General features: G+C 40.9%; 1 protein-coding gene across 2 annotated transcripts in view; it reads right to left on the bottom strand.

The window, feature by feature from the left end:
- Positions 1-13,591, bottom strand: part of cntfr (ciliary neurotrophic factor receptor) — a 230,217-nt gene that overhangs the window by 138,420 nt on the left and 78,206 nt on the right. For both annotated transcript variants that reach the window (XM_071465293.1, XM_071465294.1), the window contains exon 3: positions 432-513. In XM_071465293.1, coding sequence (XP_071321394.1) covers positions 432-513 — 82 coding nt within the window. The remainder of the gene's footprint in view (positions 1-431; positions 514-13,591) is intronic.

The raw sequence follows: 13,591 nt of genomic DNA, 5'->3' as shown, positions 1-13,591 counted from the left end.
TCAAAGTCATGGCTGACATCCAGAGCCACAAGTGAACTGGATCGCAATAAAAATAACAAAAGCAAAAAGAAAATAAGCTTAGCAGTGTTTTTCAAATGAATCAAGACACATAAAATCAAGTTTATGATAAAAAAAAAGGAAGATGACAGGTTTTGTCAGTATTATAAAACAACCCAAACATTTCAATTACAGCAGAAAGAAGCTATCTTGAGTATGGAAGGGATTTAGCAAAGACTAGAATAGAGGAAAGCAGAAATAATACAGTAGAGTGGAGTAACAGTGAAGTTGAGAGGAAGAGAGGAGCACAGTCGAACAGATTAATGTCAAACAGTCCCGCTCGGGTCGATCAGACAAAATAAAATAAGGAGAAGCAGAGAGGGCCCTCAGCATGGAGGAGGGACAGCATGATGAGGATAAAAATGCATACTCACCAAGCTGACTGCGTCTCTGAGCGTAGGCTACCACCACCGCGGCCAGAACCACACAGCACAGCGATGTCACAAGGTTTGCCATCTGTAGACACACACACAGCAAAGACATCAGCGTGGAGAGGCGCGTGTGAGAGACAGGCAGGCAGAGAGCCGGCGAGCGAGTGTGTCCGTCCACCTGTCGTCCTGCCTGACTGACAGACCCATAGACACCTACGACACCATGTAAGAGATGGAGCGATAGCCGCTTCCTGTCCTGTCTCAGTATCTCAGTGTCTCTCTGCCTCCTCTCACTATCACAGTCCCTGAAGTGGCTTCTTCTTCTCTGCCCTGTGCTGCTTCCCTCTTACTCATAAACTCCTCACTTTTTAAAAAAAAAAAGGATTTCCCTTCTTTACTCCTCCTACTATTGTTATCCTTTTCACTGTATAACACCCCCAACACACACACACACACACACACACACACCTCTCTCTCTCTTTCCCTCACTCTCTCCCTTTCTGTTCATCAGCCTAATGGGTCCATCCTCTCTGGGATGGGCTATGGCCAGCAGCTCTTAAAGGTATAGCACACCGTAAACAAACACACAGCTTTCATGTTAAACAACAAGACGTCACAGGCCTCCCGTTTCCGCGTTGCTGCTTCATGTAAAAAGTTTATAACCTCAATTTAAACATTCAAGTGTTTCAAGTGTTTCTTTCCGTCTCTATTTTTTATTTTTTTTTTATCTCCTTACTGTTTAAACATCCATTCTTTTTAATGTGTTGAAATTTGACATTTTGGGAACTGTGTTTATTTCACTTTCTTGCCAAAAGTGAGATGAGAAGATTGATGCCACTCTCATGTGTGGACGCTAAATAAGAAGCTGCTGCCAACAGCTGGCGAACTAAGCTTAGCACAAAGACAGGGGGAAACAGTTAGCCTGGCTCAGACTAAGAAAACATCATCATCTAACAGCAATAATTAACCCATAATATTGTCGTTTGTTTAATCAGGACAAAAATCGAAGTGTGAAAACAAGAAATTGCTGTTTGACAGGGGGTTATGTGTCAGAGATGGGCACACAGACTGATTTTGATTTTATTTATTTATTTATTCAATTTTTCGCACAAACCAACAGGCATGGCACCCCACTGTTGTTCAAAAACACATAGTGCAATCTCTGTCTCTGCTTCTGTACGGCTTAAAGACATGAGGTCAGAGGTCAGAGGTGAGGGCCAGCTACAAAAATAAATAAATAAATAAATAAATAAATAAATGCAACACCACTGGAGCTTGTATGAATTCACCGTCCTGTTCAAGGACACTTGAGCAATACGGATGCCTGCCAACAAGGGGGCTTGAACCCAGATCCTCTTCTGTGTCTCCCACCCTCTCTCCTCTGATCAGAGAGGAGAGATAGTTGGCTCTCTTTCAGACAGAGGTTGTCTGAGGGTCTGCTCGCTGCTGAGACTTGCTGCGAGTCAGGTGTGTGTGTCTGGGTGTGGAGAACAGAGTGAGCAGTCGAAATAGAGGCAAAGAAAGGAAAGTGAATTTCCTTGTTCTTTTAATGTAAGACCCCAGCTGTTACAAACCACTGTCATCTCCCGTTACCTCTTGCTCTTTGTTTAGCTTCAGCTACTTTTTTCTTTTTTTTTTTTTTTTTTTTTACTCTTCCTCTTGATTCTCTTCCCACTTCTCCTTTTACCATCTCTCTCTCTCTATCTCACCCACTTCACTACGTATCTCTCAGACTCCCTCCTACATATCATATCCTTCACTCTCCCTGTCTCTCTTTGTTAAGGCTGAGCTTGAACACCACTACACCATGTTTAAGCATCTCAGAAGGAAAGAGACATATCTGCAAGTATCGCTGAGTGACGTTCAAGAACATGAAAAAGCTTTTACAGCTGGGCTAAAATGTCAAAAGGCAATAAAACAGTCGAGGACATTAAACACACGAGGGAATGTTTTCATGAACCACCAAACTAATGGTCTTTTGAAAAGGAAAGCTTTTACACTCAAACAGGTTTTTACAGTGAAGCTCAAACAAAGGTTTACTTAAACTACAAAACTAATTCAGTCTGAAAATAAATATATATATAAATATAAATTTTCTTTTTGGTCAAAGCAACACAAAGTGAGTTAGAGGTTATTAGAAATCAGTGGCGGTGGCATTGAAGAAACTTCCTGCAACACACTTATGAAACACAAGAAATTATGAAACATATTGGAAGAAAAAGAGAGAACAAATGTTTTTTTGGTTTTTTTTGCCTAACAGGAGTCCACATAGTTCACACCCCCACTGCTGTCTGATGTGGTACAGTGTCCGTATTTGGCCATTTGGAGCGTCACTCCACATGTTGTCACAGTTGTAGCTGTGGGCCCTACCCTCAGTATTACAGGGGAAACCTGTGTATAAATACACAGGTGAACTGACAAAAACGGACGAAAGCGAAAGCGAAAGCATTTGCCAAGAATGCTTTCATTAATCCATCGCCATGGACACTGATACAGTTTCTGCATTCCTCACCCACCTGTGCAAATGCACAGCTTCCCCAAGACATTAAGTATGTGCTATAATGTAGATTTTGTATATGTATGTATGTATGTATGTATGTTTTTTGTTTTTTTTAATATAAATGCACACTTATACATAATATACATAATTACAAGCTAACTGGTTTTGATTATACATTTAAAACATAGTCCATAATTATTTCTTTTCCAGGAGACCAGGCAATCAAATTACATTAGAGTTGAAGCTCTAAATTGTGTTAATGTGCTTTCATATACACTACAGTATGTGGAAATATTTTTTTAGCTCAACAATCACAAAAGTACAGTCTCTGAGATGAAAAGAAAAAAATGGCAACCACACTCATTTTAATCTTCTGTTCTGAGCAATTTTTCATAGGTTTTAAAAGGTTATACAGAAGTGTATTTTTTTATAAAGTGTGCAGTGACGGGGACGGAAGGTCTGTGGTATGCCTCCATCTTGGCTTGTTGTTTTGGTTACAACATGCGTAGTTGTAACTATCTTCTGCACTTGCAGCTGCAGCAGCTGAATACTGATCTGCACTCTCATTTTCATTGCTAACATTTACAGAATTTGCACACTCGCTTTAATATTATTAAGATATTATTATTCTTGTATAATATTATTCTAATATGTGTTTCACACTGCAAGCTGCTTTTTACTGCATTAAAATTAACAGGAAGAAACTCTTTAAGTGAAAAGTGGTTATATTGTTATATTGTCACATTTAGCTGTAACAGATCTGTAATATTGCAGTTTAAGTTTTTTAGTTCTTTATGTGTGATTTATGCACATACACATGCAGACACACAAGCAGATGAATGCTCAAAGTCCACAGTTATTCTTTTGAGAGTTTAGGAGTAGATTCCTGTGAAACACCTGACAGGGATTTAGTGGAATCAAGCATTTCCTTCTCATTAACTAAATGTAAATACATACATTTATTTAATTTCAGCTTTTTCAGTCTTTTATTTTCACAAATCATAAACACGAGTTATTCTGATTTGGAGTCTGTTTTCTAATGAGTTAATTGAAAAAAAACTGCTGACAGTTCATTCAGCTCATTCCATTAAAGAAACATTATCAGCGTATTTGCATATCAGACTTCCCAGCATTCATCTTTTCCGAGTAAACCCTCTCCAGAGACTCTTTCATTTTGGAGTTCAAAGAAAAGAGACATGATGGGAACTTGATGTGTATCTTTAATACATCTGAAGATGAGTCATGGTTGTTTCTTCTCATAATGATGAAAACAATCCAAACTAGGATGAAGGTTGGTGTTGAATTCATTCCCTGATTTAACACAGTCACTGGGAGCAGCGTCAGATGTTTTCATCGTGCAGACATCGGTGCGAAAAGTCGTTGTAGTTGTAAGTTCTTCATATGGAAAAGTGACTCTTCAAACTGAGAGAATGTGAAAGCGCACACAATAACCTGACTGAAACAGTTCGAAGTGTGACTGAATTGATTCAACTAAATATCTCACAAGTGTAGAACTTCTCTGAAGTTCACTTCACTTAACTCAGTTCATTTTACATTACCAAAACTAACGCGATGACTTTGAACTTTCAACTTCATTTCTCCCATTTTGAAGGCAGCTGAGTAACTTGCATGTTTGAGTTAACCCAGCTCGAAATGATTCACAGTGTGCTGAGAGCGTTTGCCTTAACAAAGATAAAAATCTGCTTTTGAGTTTCAATAAGCGATGAGCCTTTGTCTATGTGCACCTGTGACTTTGAAAGACAGAAATAGTGAGTGAGAGTTTGCATGCGTGGATGTGACTGAGAGGAAGATTGTGTGCTTAGCGTGTGCGCGCCTCTGTGTCTGCTTGCATGTGTGAGTGATTGACAGTTCATATGTATTTCATCTGAGCAGATATTGAGGAGAGTGACAGGGGGTGAAATTAAAATTGCATCCCTTGTCAGGGCATCACAATCCCCATCTCTGCTCTTCATTTTCTAAGTGCTGGTTTGCCCATCAAAACCCAAATGATGTGTGTGTGTGTGTGTGTGTGTGTGTGTGTGTGCAATTGGGATGCTCTGGGTGCAAATGCTCTAGTAAGTGTATGTGTGTGTGTGTGTGTGTGTGTGCTTGAAACCGTGGGGGTATTTAGCCCGTCTATCAGCAAACAATACAGTTTTGAAATCTGACAGCTTCAGATCGCTCACATAATGATAGCCCACGGGCGGTTAGCGCTGCAATCACACAAACTCAATACAAACCCTCCTCCCTTTATCCAGCCATCCTTCCCTCCCCTGACCCTCCCATTTATTCCCTCCTTCTTCCCGTCCTCCATATTTATTTATTCATTTCTTATTGGAGGGGAAAGAGCTGAATAGGCGTGATTCTTCTGGCTGCTTAATTAAAATATATAATTCATCGCTGCGTCAAATGATTTTTGCCTCTGCGTCTTTGTGGAGTCCGATTTGGGAACATTTGCATTTAAATTGGAAAGCCAGGAGGGAAATACACTAGGCGGGCCAGTGTGCGTCTGTATGTGTGTGTGTGTGAAGATAGAAGGCATCCTTCTCTTAAAGAAATGCACATACGTACTCTTTCTCTCTCCCTTTCTTTGGTCTTTTTTCATTCACAATGCAAAAAATCCGAAATCACACAGCTACACTGGCTGGCTAAATGGCACAAGAGAACATCCTTTAAAGGTTTGTCCCCTGAAATAACAACTTTGTGTCCAGCCATATGTTCTCTCAGTAAAACCAGTGGCTTCCTCTGGCTAATTAATTCCCTTCCACATTTCACTAAAGCACTAAATGATTAAAGCAGAGACATCACAAACACATACACATATAATTTCAGCCTCGCTCTGTCTCTTTCTCTCAAAAACAAAACAGCCAAATTCCCCCTGTCAGCAAACTGTCAGAAACAGAATAGTTCATTACAAATGTGTCTGCCGAGAAAATAAAGAGAAGCATACTCCTGGGTAATAAATGAGCTCTCTGATTTATAGCAAGTGTTGCATTTACAGCCCCTCAGGAACATCAACCACAGCTATCAAATGTACAGGAGAAGGCAACAATAGATGACTTGAACTGTCGTTTAGAAGACCATCAGCAGGGAAGAGATTTTATTTCAAAGTGAGATATTCATCATGCGAGAAAAAAAACGTGCTCTCACAAAATTATCTCACTTTTGAAAGGTTATACTATACGTAAGGGTGTGTACCGAATTAAGATTTATTGATTCAATTAAAAGTATATGATGCTGAGATAGTGCATAATGCTGCAGGGATGTAGCTGGAGTTCGGCTGTTTTTAAGATGTTGAAACCAGCGTGTCTGGCAGCGTGGAGCGTATTAAAAGTCTGTAAAATAACACACCTGCCTGCTTGCTTTATTTACTGAGCCACAACAACACAACTGGGAGAGAAATGGGCCGTGCTCATAAACAGGAAAGACTGCTTAATGTAGTAACTAGAGAGCGTGCAACACAGGCAGCCACACAACAGCCTCGGTAAAACCTAGAACCTCGAAAAGGCGCCGTCCCTTTAAATCCAAAAGTTTTTAAAAGGATATACAGAGTCATGATAAAGGCTGAGAAGATGGGAAAATGTGCTCAGGACAAGGAGAAAGGGTGAATAACTCCATATACTTTCAGGGCAAATATTCTAATTTCATCATCATGAAAAATAAAACCTTGAAATTCAGAGGTAAGGCATCATGTCCAGGGGGGAGGCTGGTGCATCAAAAGGTTCCTCACTGTAGAAATAAGACCTCTGTTCTGTGCACCACTCAATGAAATTGACTGACTGACTTACTTTTGACACGCTTGTCCTACCTTGGGGCAAAGATAGACAAGCAATGTTTTCTTTTTTCTAAGGCCATGTGGCTGGGCCTTTTTTTGGGGGTTTTTTTTTGTTTTTTTTCATTCTGCTCAAAGAGAGATGTCTACAAAATTAAGAGTAATGACACTGCATGAAAGTTTGCTCCAAGAAAGCAGAGTGTGAAGTTAAGTTGCCTGATGGGTATATAAAATCCCAGTGTACTGCATAGCAAAATCAAACCCAAAGAAAGAGCCCTTCAAGAATCCAGTGGGAAATGCAAAACTTATACTTCTGGCACAAGAAGAGTCACTTTGTGTATCTCCAAAAGTTAGTTAAGCTGTAAATGAAAAGCACAAAAAAAAATCAGAAGGGTCTTCAAGAAGTATATCAATAAATAATAGTGCCAATCACCGTGCATCTGAATGTGTGACAGATGTGCCAGAGAGAAGAACAACCTGAATAAAAAAAACACTCTGTTGCTTTCAAAACCCCATTAATCAATATACCAGCATGAAGCCAAAGAGTGTGCCAGACTTAAGGAGAGAATTACCATTTATCTAAGCCTCCACTGTGACTGTAAACAGACTGACAGGTGTTTATCCACACAGGTTTCAAGTATTAATTAGCTCAAATGTTAACGAGTTTACTGTGCCTGTGACCCTGGCGACCATAGCAACAGGAAACATGGATTTATGGCACCTCATCCATCAATAACTGTCTTGCACATGATCCTTTTGGACCAAACACACACGTTTACACACAAACACAAACGCATAACCACACTTAACTGTTGCCTGTGTAACCTTTAATGTCACGCTCCTTATCCAGTAATGCAACTTCCTCATTCCCATAATGCTTTGCTTTTCTTAGCAACACTAATTCTCTCATCAATCATGCAGGATTTCTGCAGATTACCTGCAAGCACTGATGAGGGGAAGGAGGGGGGAGGTCAAGGCCTGATAGTGTGGCTGCTGGCATTTTGGGTACAACACACACACACACACACACGCGCGTGCATACACAATTACACATGCACTGATGTGTACTGCTGGCATTTGGTGCCGAGTGTTGATAGTCGGATGGCGGTGACCTTTTTCACAGTAGTTCTGGCTATAATTGCTCACTAAAGACAGCGTCAATTGTGTCTCAAGAGGTAGCAGGGGTTGAGCCCATAAACACACACACACATGCACGCACACACACACACATTCTGGTGCATGCGCATGTGGATGACGGCACTTGGCTCTGAGTGATAAATTCACCCACTGATCACATGTGACTGCACTCAGCTGGCTGAGATTTAGACGACCTGAACGCGTCAGCTACTATGTATCATGTATCCTACAGCTCTGCTGCTGCTGCTGCGGCAGTGGTGGTGCTGCGGTGGTGTTGCTGGTGGAAGCCCCACATTGCGTAGCTGCAGTATCTAATGTGTTAGTTTAACACAATCAACTGGTAACTGAGGGTCTGAGCACAGAAAATGCACAACTCTCTGTTGCGTCCTGTTGCATCCTCTCATCCTGAGAGGTTTCTCAGAGGTGTACTGAGTTGAATTATTATCAAAGCCTGATATTTTTGAACATGTTAGGCTACAGCTTGGGGCTGTGTGTGAACAAACAGCCCGGTGCTTATGTCAGGTAACAGATCATTGATGTGCACATATGAGTGCTTCTCGTGTGGGATTTTTTGCACTTGTATTTTTGCTTGACTGTGAATGTGTTTGTGTGTGTGTGAGAGAGAGAGTGTTTTTGTCTCCACCCAGCCATCTGGACCTCCTTGTGTGTGTAGAAGCAGATTTAGGTGGTTAGAAAGCTCTGGAAAAACACGGTGTTACCTCCAGCCCTCTCACCTCTGAACTCTATAAGTGTATCAAAGCTAAGAAAACAGAGCACTTTGTGTGTCTATGAGAGTGTGTGTGTCTGTGAGCGTGATCGAGCGTGTGTGTGTCAGCATTCTTAAGGCCTAGAAGGCTTTGAATGATGGGTGTAGACTCCCCTTTGTGAACAGGGAGCCTCCAGGAGCTGCGCAGCATGTGTGTGTGTGTGTGTGTGTGTGTGTGTGTGTGAGGTAGAGTGTGATGTACGGGCTGTGATGTTCTGAACAGAGGTGTTTTTACAGGGAGTTAATCAGAACCAGAGTTGAAGCCTTGCCCACAGTGGGTGAAATGCACACACACACACACACACACACACACACACACACACACACACACGCCTTTCTCAATACGACTAACCTGCAGTTAACTGCATTAGTCTCTCTGTCGCTTCCATATTGGTAAACGCTTCAAAGAGACACGGAAACAGAACAGGTGAATGTGGATAGAGCTGAAGCCACTGATAAATTTCAATACCAATCCATCTCCTCATTATGAATCCATCCTATTGCTTTGCTTTGTTCGGCCAACAGTCCCAAAACCCAATCATACAGCACTTAACTTCCAATCAAAGTCAAACAGATTAAAGCAGCACATGATATGTTTTCCTCAAAATGAGACGTGCAGTTTCTCACATGCTGCATTAATGACTCCCAGAAATGAAGCACCCTTTGAATTCACAAGTGAAGTTTTACTACAAACTCAGCGTTGCTTCCCTATAATAAGAATTTCAGACTCATGATGAGCAGTATAGCTGTCAGCAGTTCAGTAATTGATTTGTAGCCTTAACCAAAGATGAAGAGGGGCTACAGAGGTCTGGTAAGTTCACTTCTTTATAACTCCACACCCCCTGTAGGCTTTGGCCTTAATCAACACTTACTGATATTACTTCTTACATATTCAGTTTTATTCCCCAAGACGTAAACACAACTAGAATTTCCCTGTCAATGGGCGTAATGGGTGGAAGTCAATAAGAAAGCTACAGCCCGTCACCACTATTTCCATTTCCGCCCTGAGGTGGTGTGTTTTGTTACCATGGAATCACAGTTGAGTGCAGAATCAACTCAGTGGTCCTATACTGATATTCGACGTCTACAGAGAGTTCTGTGAGAGGCTGAATAATGAGCTCTGCACCAGTCAAGTTCAAGCATTCCTTATGGTCAGTGTGATGAGGGGTTTGTCTCTTCCAAAACCAGTTGATGTTATATAGGGAATAATTGCCTACTCCTCTGTCCAGTGCGCAGGCCAGTCTCTTTTTGATGTGAAAACACGGAGGAATTTCTTGCTTAAATAATGAAGAGAAAGAAATGTGGAGTATCCATCAGGGTCCAGCAGGTCCCTGGCTTCATCCCTGGCAGGTCACTCAGTCAGAGTGTGGTGGTGGTTGTTGGAGTTTGAACATATCCTCGATGGTTTGCACCGTTGCTTCACAGAAAATGAAACTGAGATTTAAGATTCAGGTGAAGAGGAGCATCTTAAATGTAAGAAATTGCACATTATTATTATTTTAGTGGTGACCCTGCCTGCTCATTGTGTGTCCTCAGAGTATTTTCAGCAACATAGCACATGAATGCAATGCTTTTTATATATCTGAGATATCTCAGGTCATGGATCTTTTCTTAAGAGTGCTGTAATGGGAAATTTTGATATAACTCATGTATGTCTATGCAAAACTGTGTAACCAAACACTGTGTGGATATTTCTAATAAAGTTTTGAAGTAACCTTTGTACACCCTTTTGAGGCAATAAAAGAGACCTCTGGGTGAGCTGATGATAAGTACATGGAGACAGTATATCTGGATGCCCTTGCCTGTCTCCCCATGATAAACACATGCTAACGATATATGTGGAATCTGCCTTCCGTTCAGGATAAGGGAAGCTCATTTGACCTCGGTGGAGGCAGAACTGTGAGATACAGTGACATTGTGTTTGGGGGAGAGGTAAGCAGGTGAAAGAGAGGATTGTATCTTGAATCTTGTCTTTGTGGGATGTGTTTTTGGAACTATAAGACTGTGGCCCTGGAAACATCTTCAGGCCACTCACTGACTGACTGTACTGCTGTTCGGTTGTGTTTGTGTGACTCCATTCATGAATGTTTATTAAACTCAAGAAAGACAGCTGACGCGTGAAGATCTTCTTTTTCAATTATTGAACAAGGTAATATTTTTTGCCACCACAGTGCACTGAGGAAAAAAGAGAGAATGCAAACAAATGACTATTATTTGGCATAAATAACAATTAAAGGTTTTTCATATGTCATACAGGTGAACGATGTCCCTGGCCTTGTGTCAACTAAACAAAAAATTCAAAGTGGCTACAGCACACGGATTTGAGTTACTTTAACTTAAAGGACATTTACAGTGGTAGAAATTAAATTTCTAATTATTATGTTACCCATAATAGGTTTACAGAACCAAAAATTATGAGTTGGATGATTTAAAAAATAAATAAATAAAAAAGTAAAATCTGCTAGCTCATAATTTTACCAAAATTTTACCAAAGTTTGAAATTTTGAGTTTTCTCAACTCTTTATTTTTTTATTTTTTCATTTTTTTTCCAGTGAAGGAGACCTCAGTGCCTCCTTATTGAGCCATTTTAAAATCACCTAACCACAGAAAGATGATGTCATGTTGACAGAACATGACTGGATCTGAGTGTCCACTGTGATGCCTGTGTGACAGCCAGGAAGGCAGGAAATCGATCTACAGATGTGTGGTATGCCATGAAAGTGATTTGACCAAAAGCCTAGCCAGGGTGGTCTGTGGTGGGTTCAGTAGTCTCATTTTCTATAACTGTGATTACAGCTAAATGCAAGTAGCTCATGTATGGTCCACCATCTTTACCATTTTGTATACAGAGACAGGGCTGGTTGATTCAGGACTATCAGACAGATATGTTGTCTTATCTCTCAGCCCTGAGCTTTCTGAGCTGCGAGTGAGGCCTGAAGTTGAAGAGAGAGAATGTGAAAGTTAAACAGGAAGAGAGAAAGAAGTAGAGACAGAAACGACAGATGGAAAGTGAAAAATAAATGGAAAAGACAGACAGGGCATCAGATGCATGAAGAGCAAGAAAGTGAGAAAGACGAACACAAATTTTCCTTCTGTCTTCTTGCAGTGATGTGTGTGTGTGTGTGTGTGCGTGTGTGTCTGTGTGTGTGTGTGTATGTGTGTGTGTTTTGGGGGGGCTTTGTGTGTTTGTGTGTGAATGCAAGCCTGAGTGTTTCCCTGCATGTGTTGGAGACTAAAAACAGTGTGTTTACTCAACCTGTTTGCCAAGCCTCTTTAGTAAATATAGCGGACACAGTGGCAGCATAGACTGGGCTTACACACACTGAAACACACACCTACACAAACACACAATCACGCACACATACACCACACAAAAACTGTGTGTTCATCTGTCCACTAGGCTTTACCACAGGAGGTTATTTGTAGACTTGATTCCTATGGCTGTCATTTAGGTCTGTCTATTAGTTGGGTGGCCTTAAACGTACGTGCACACAGTACACTCTATACACACACACACACACACACACCCAACCTGTATGAAATAGAAGACACACACAAGAACCCACATGCAGGCATATTAAGGCAAACACAATATAAGTTATGCATAAACTAGAACACACTTATGCAGTTTACACTAGTTGTGCACATGCAACACACACACACACACACACACACACACACACACACACACGCATCCACATAAGTACAGTCAGAACACACATGCACAGTAAGTCCGGCAGCCAGGAACCTCCGTTACCAGATAAACAGACTAAATATATTGGAGCATTCACTAAAGTACAGTTAAGTGTCTGTTGCTTCTCTCCAAGCAAATATATGACTCAAATAGTTTTGGGTGAGTGCGTGTGTGTGAGTGCGTGTGTGTGTGTGTGTGTGTGTGTGTATGCATTTAAAGACATTTGCATCCTCGCCCCACTTGCTTGATGCACTACTCAAGAAAGACAGCACTCGAGAAAATGAGAGTAATGAATGTGGTGCTTGTCCATACTTTGCACTTGTTATTTTTTGATTTGTTCCTTAAAGGTTCTATTTTCCATATTATATTCCAACAAGAACTTACAAAGTGCACCAGTTTGAAATAAAATTGAAATGAGAGTAACTCATTAAGCAGGAGAAGTCGGTACATGAATATTAAAATATTCCTCACTTGGTTTGCTGGGCAGTCAGTGGACTAAAGAGAACCTTAGTTTGAGTTATTTCAACTTATAATGACCAGTATAATCTGGAACATAATTAACTAATAAGCATATTATTCAGGAATAGGGCAGAAAAAAAATCCTTATTAGAGTCCAATAATCCTAATGTGAGAGTCCTAATAAAACACATAATTATCAAAGACAAATTCTGTACGAGCTTGAAATGAATTCACAGGTTACAGAAGTTTAAGTAAATCAGTGAGTCTTGGGGGGGGGGATTTGCACAGTTCAGTGCATGTCGCTATAAATATGCAAAGACTATTATTTTCTCTTATATAAATCAAAATCCCATTACTTGTATGAATGAGTAACAGTATATTTTGGGGAATTATTATGTAACCAACTTGCTTAAGGGCACTTCAGTTTGAGTCTCTCCTCAGTTCACAGTTCTGTGTAGGAGAGATCACGTGACGAAAATGAAGGAAATGTGGAAGGAAAAGCGTGACACATTGTTAAAGTCATAAGCTAGTACGTAATGGGTGGACCGCACGCACCTAAACCTGCTCATCTTCCATCACACTTGTGTGCTTAGCAGCCTCAGGACGAGTCATCTACTGCTGAACAGCACTGTTCTGGAGGAGCACACTTAGTCATCGCTGACTTAACACTGATGTCACCATCTAAGCTCACCCTGTGTCTATACGTGTGTGTGTGTTTGTGGGTCGCAGAGAGTGACAGAGTCATTCATTATCTCCGTCAGCTCTCTCTGTTCACCACAAGCCCTATAGGCACATGTCCTGTCAGCCATTCTCTTACTCTCCGTCTCTCACAGTG

This window comes from Trachinotus anak, unplaced genomic scaffold (assembly GCF_046630095.1).
Source record: "Trachinotus anak isolate AG129_WGS33_773 ecotype Australia unplaced genomic scaffold, CSIRO_AGI_Tana_v1 ptg000028l, whole genome shotgun sequence".
Taxonomy (NCBI): domain Eukaryota; kingdom Metazoa; phylum Chordata; class Actinopteri; order Carangiformes; family Carangidae; genus Trachinotus; species Trachinotus anak.
Note: the sequence above shows the minus strand (reverse complement) of the source record. Positions and strands in the feature narration are given on the sequence as shown.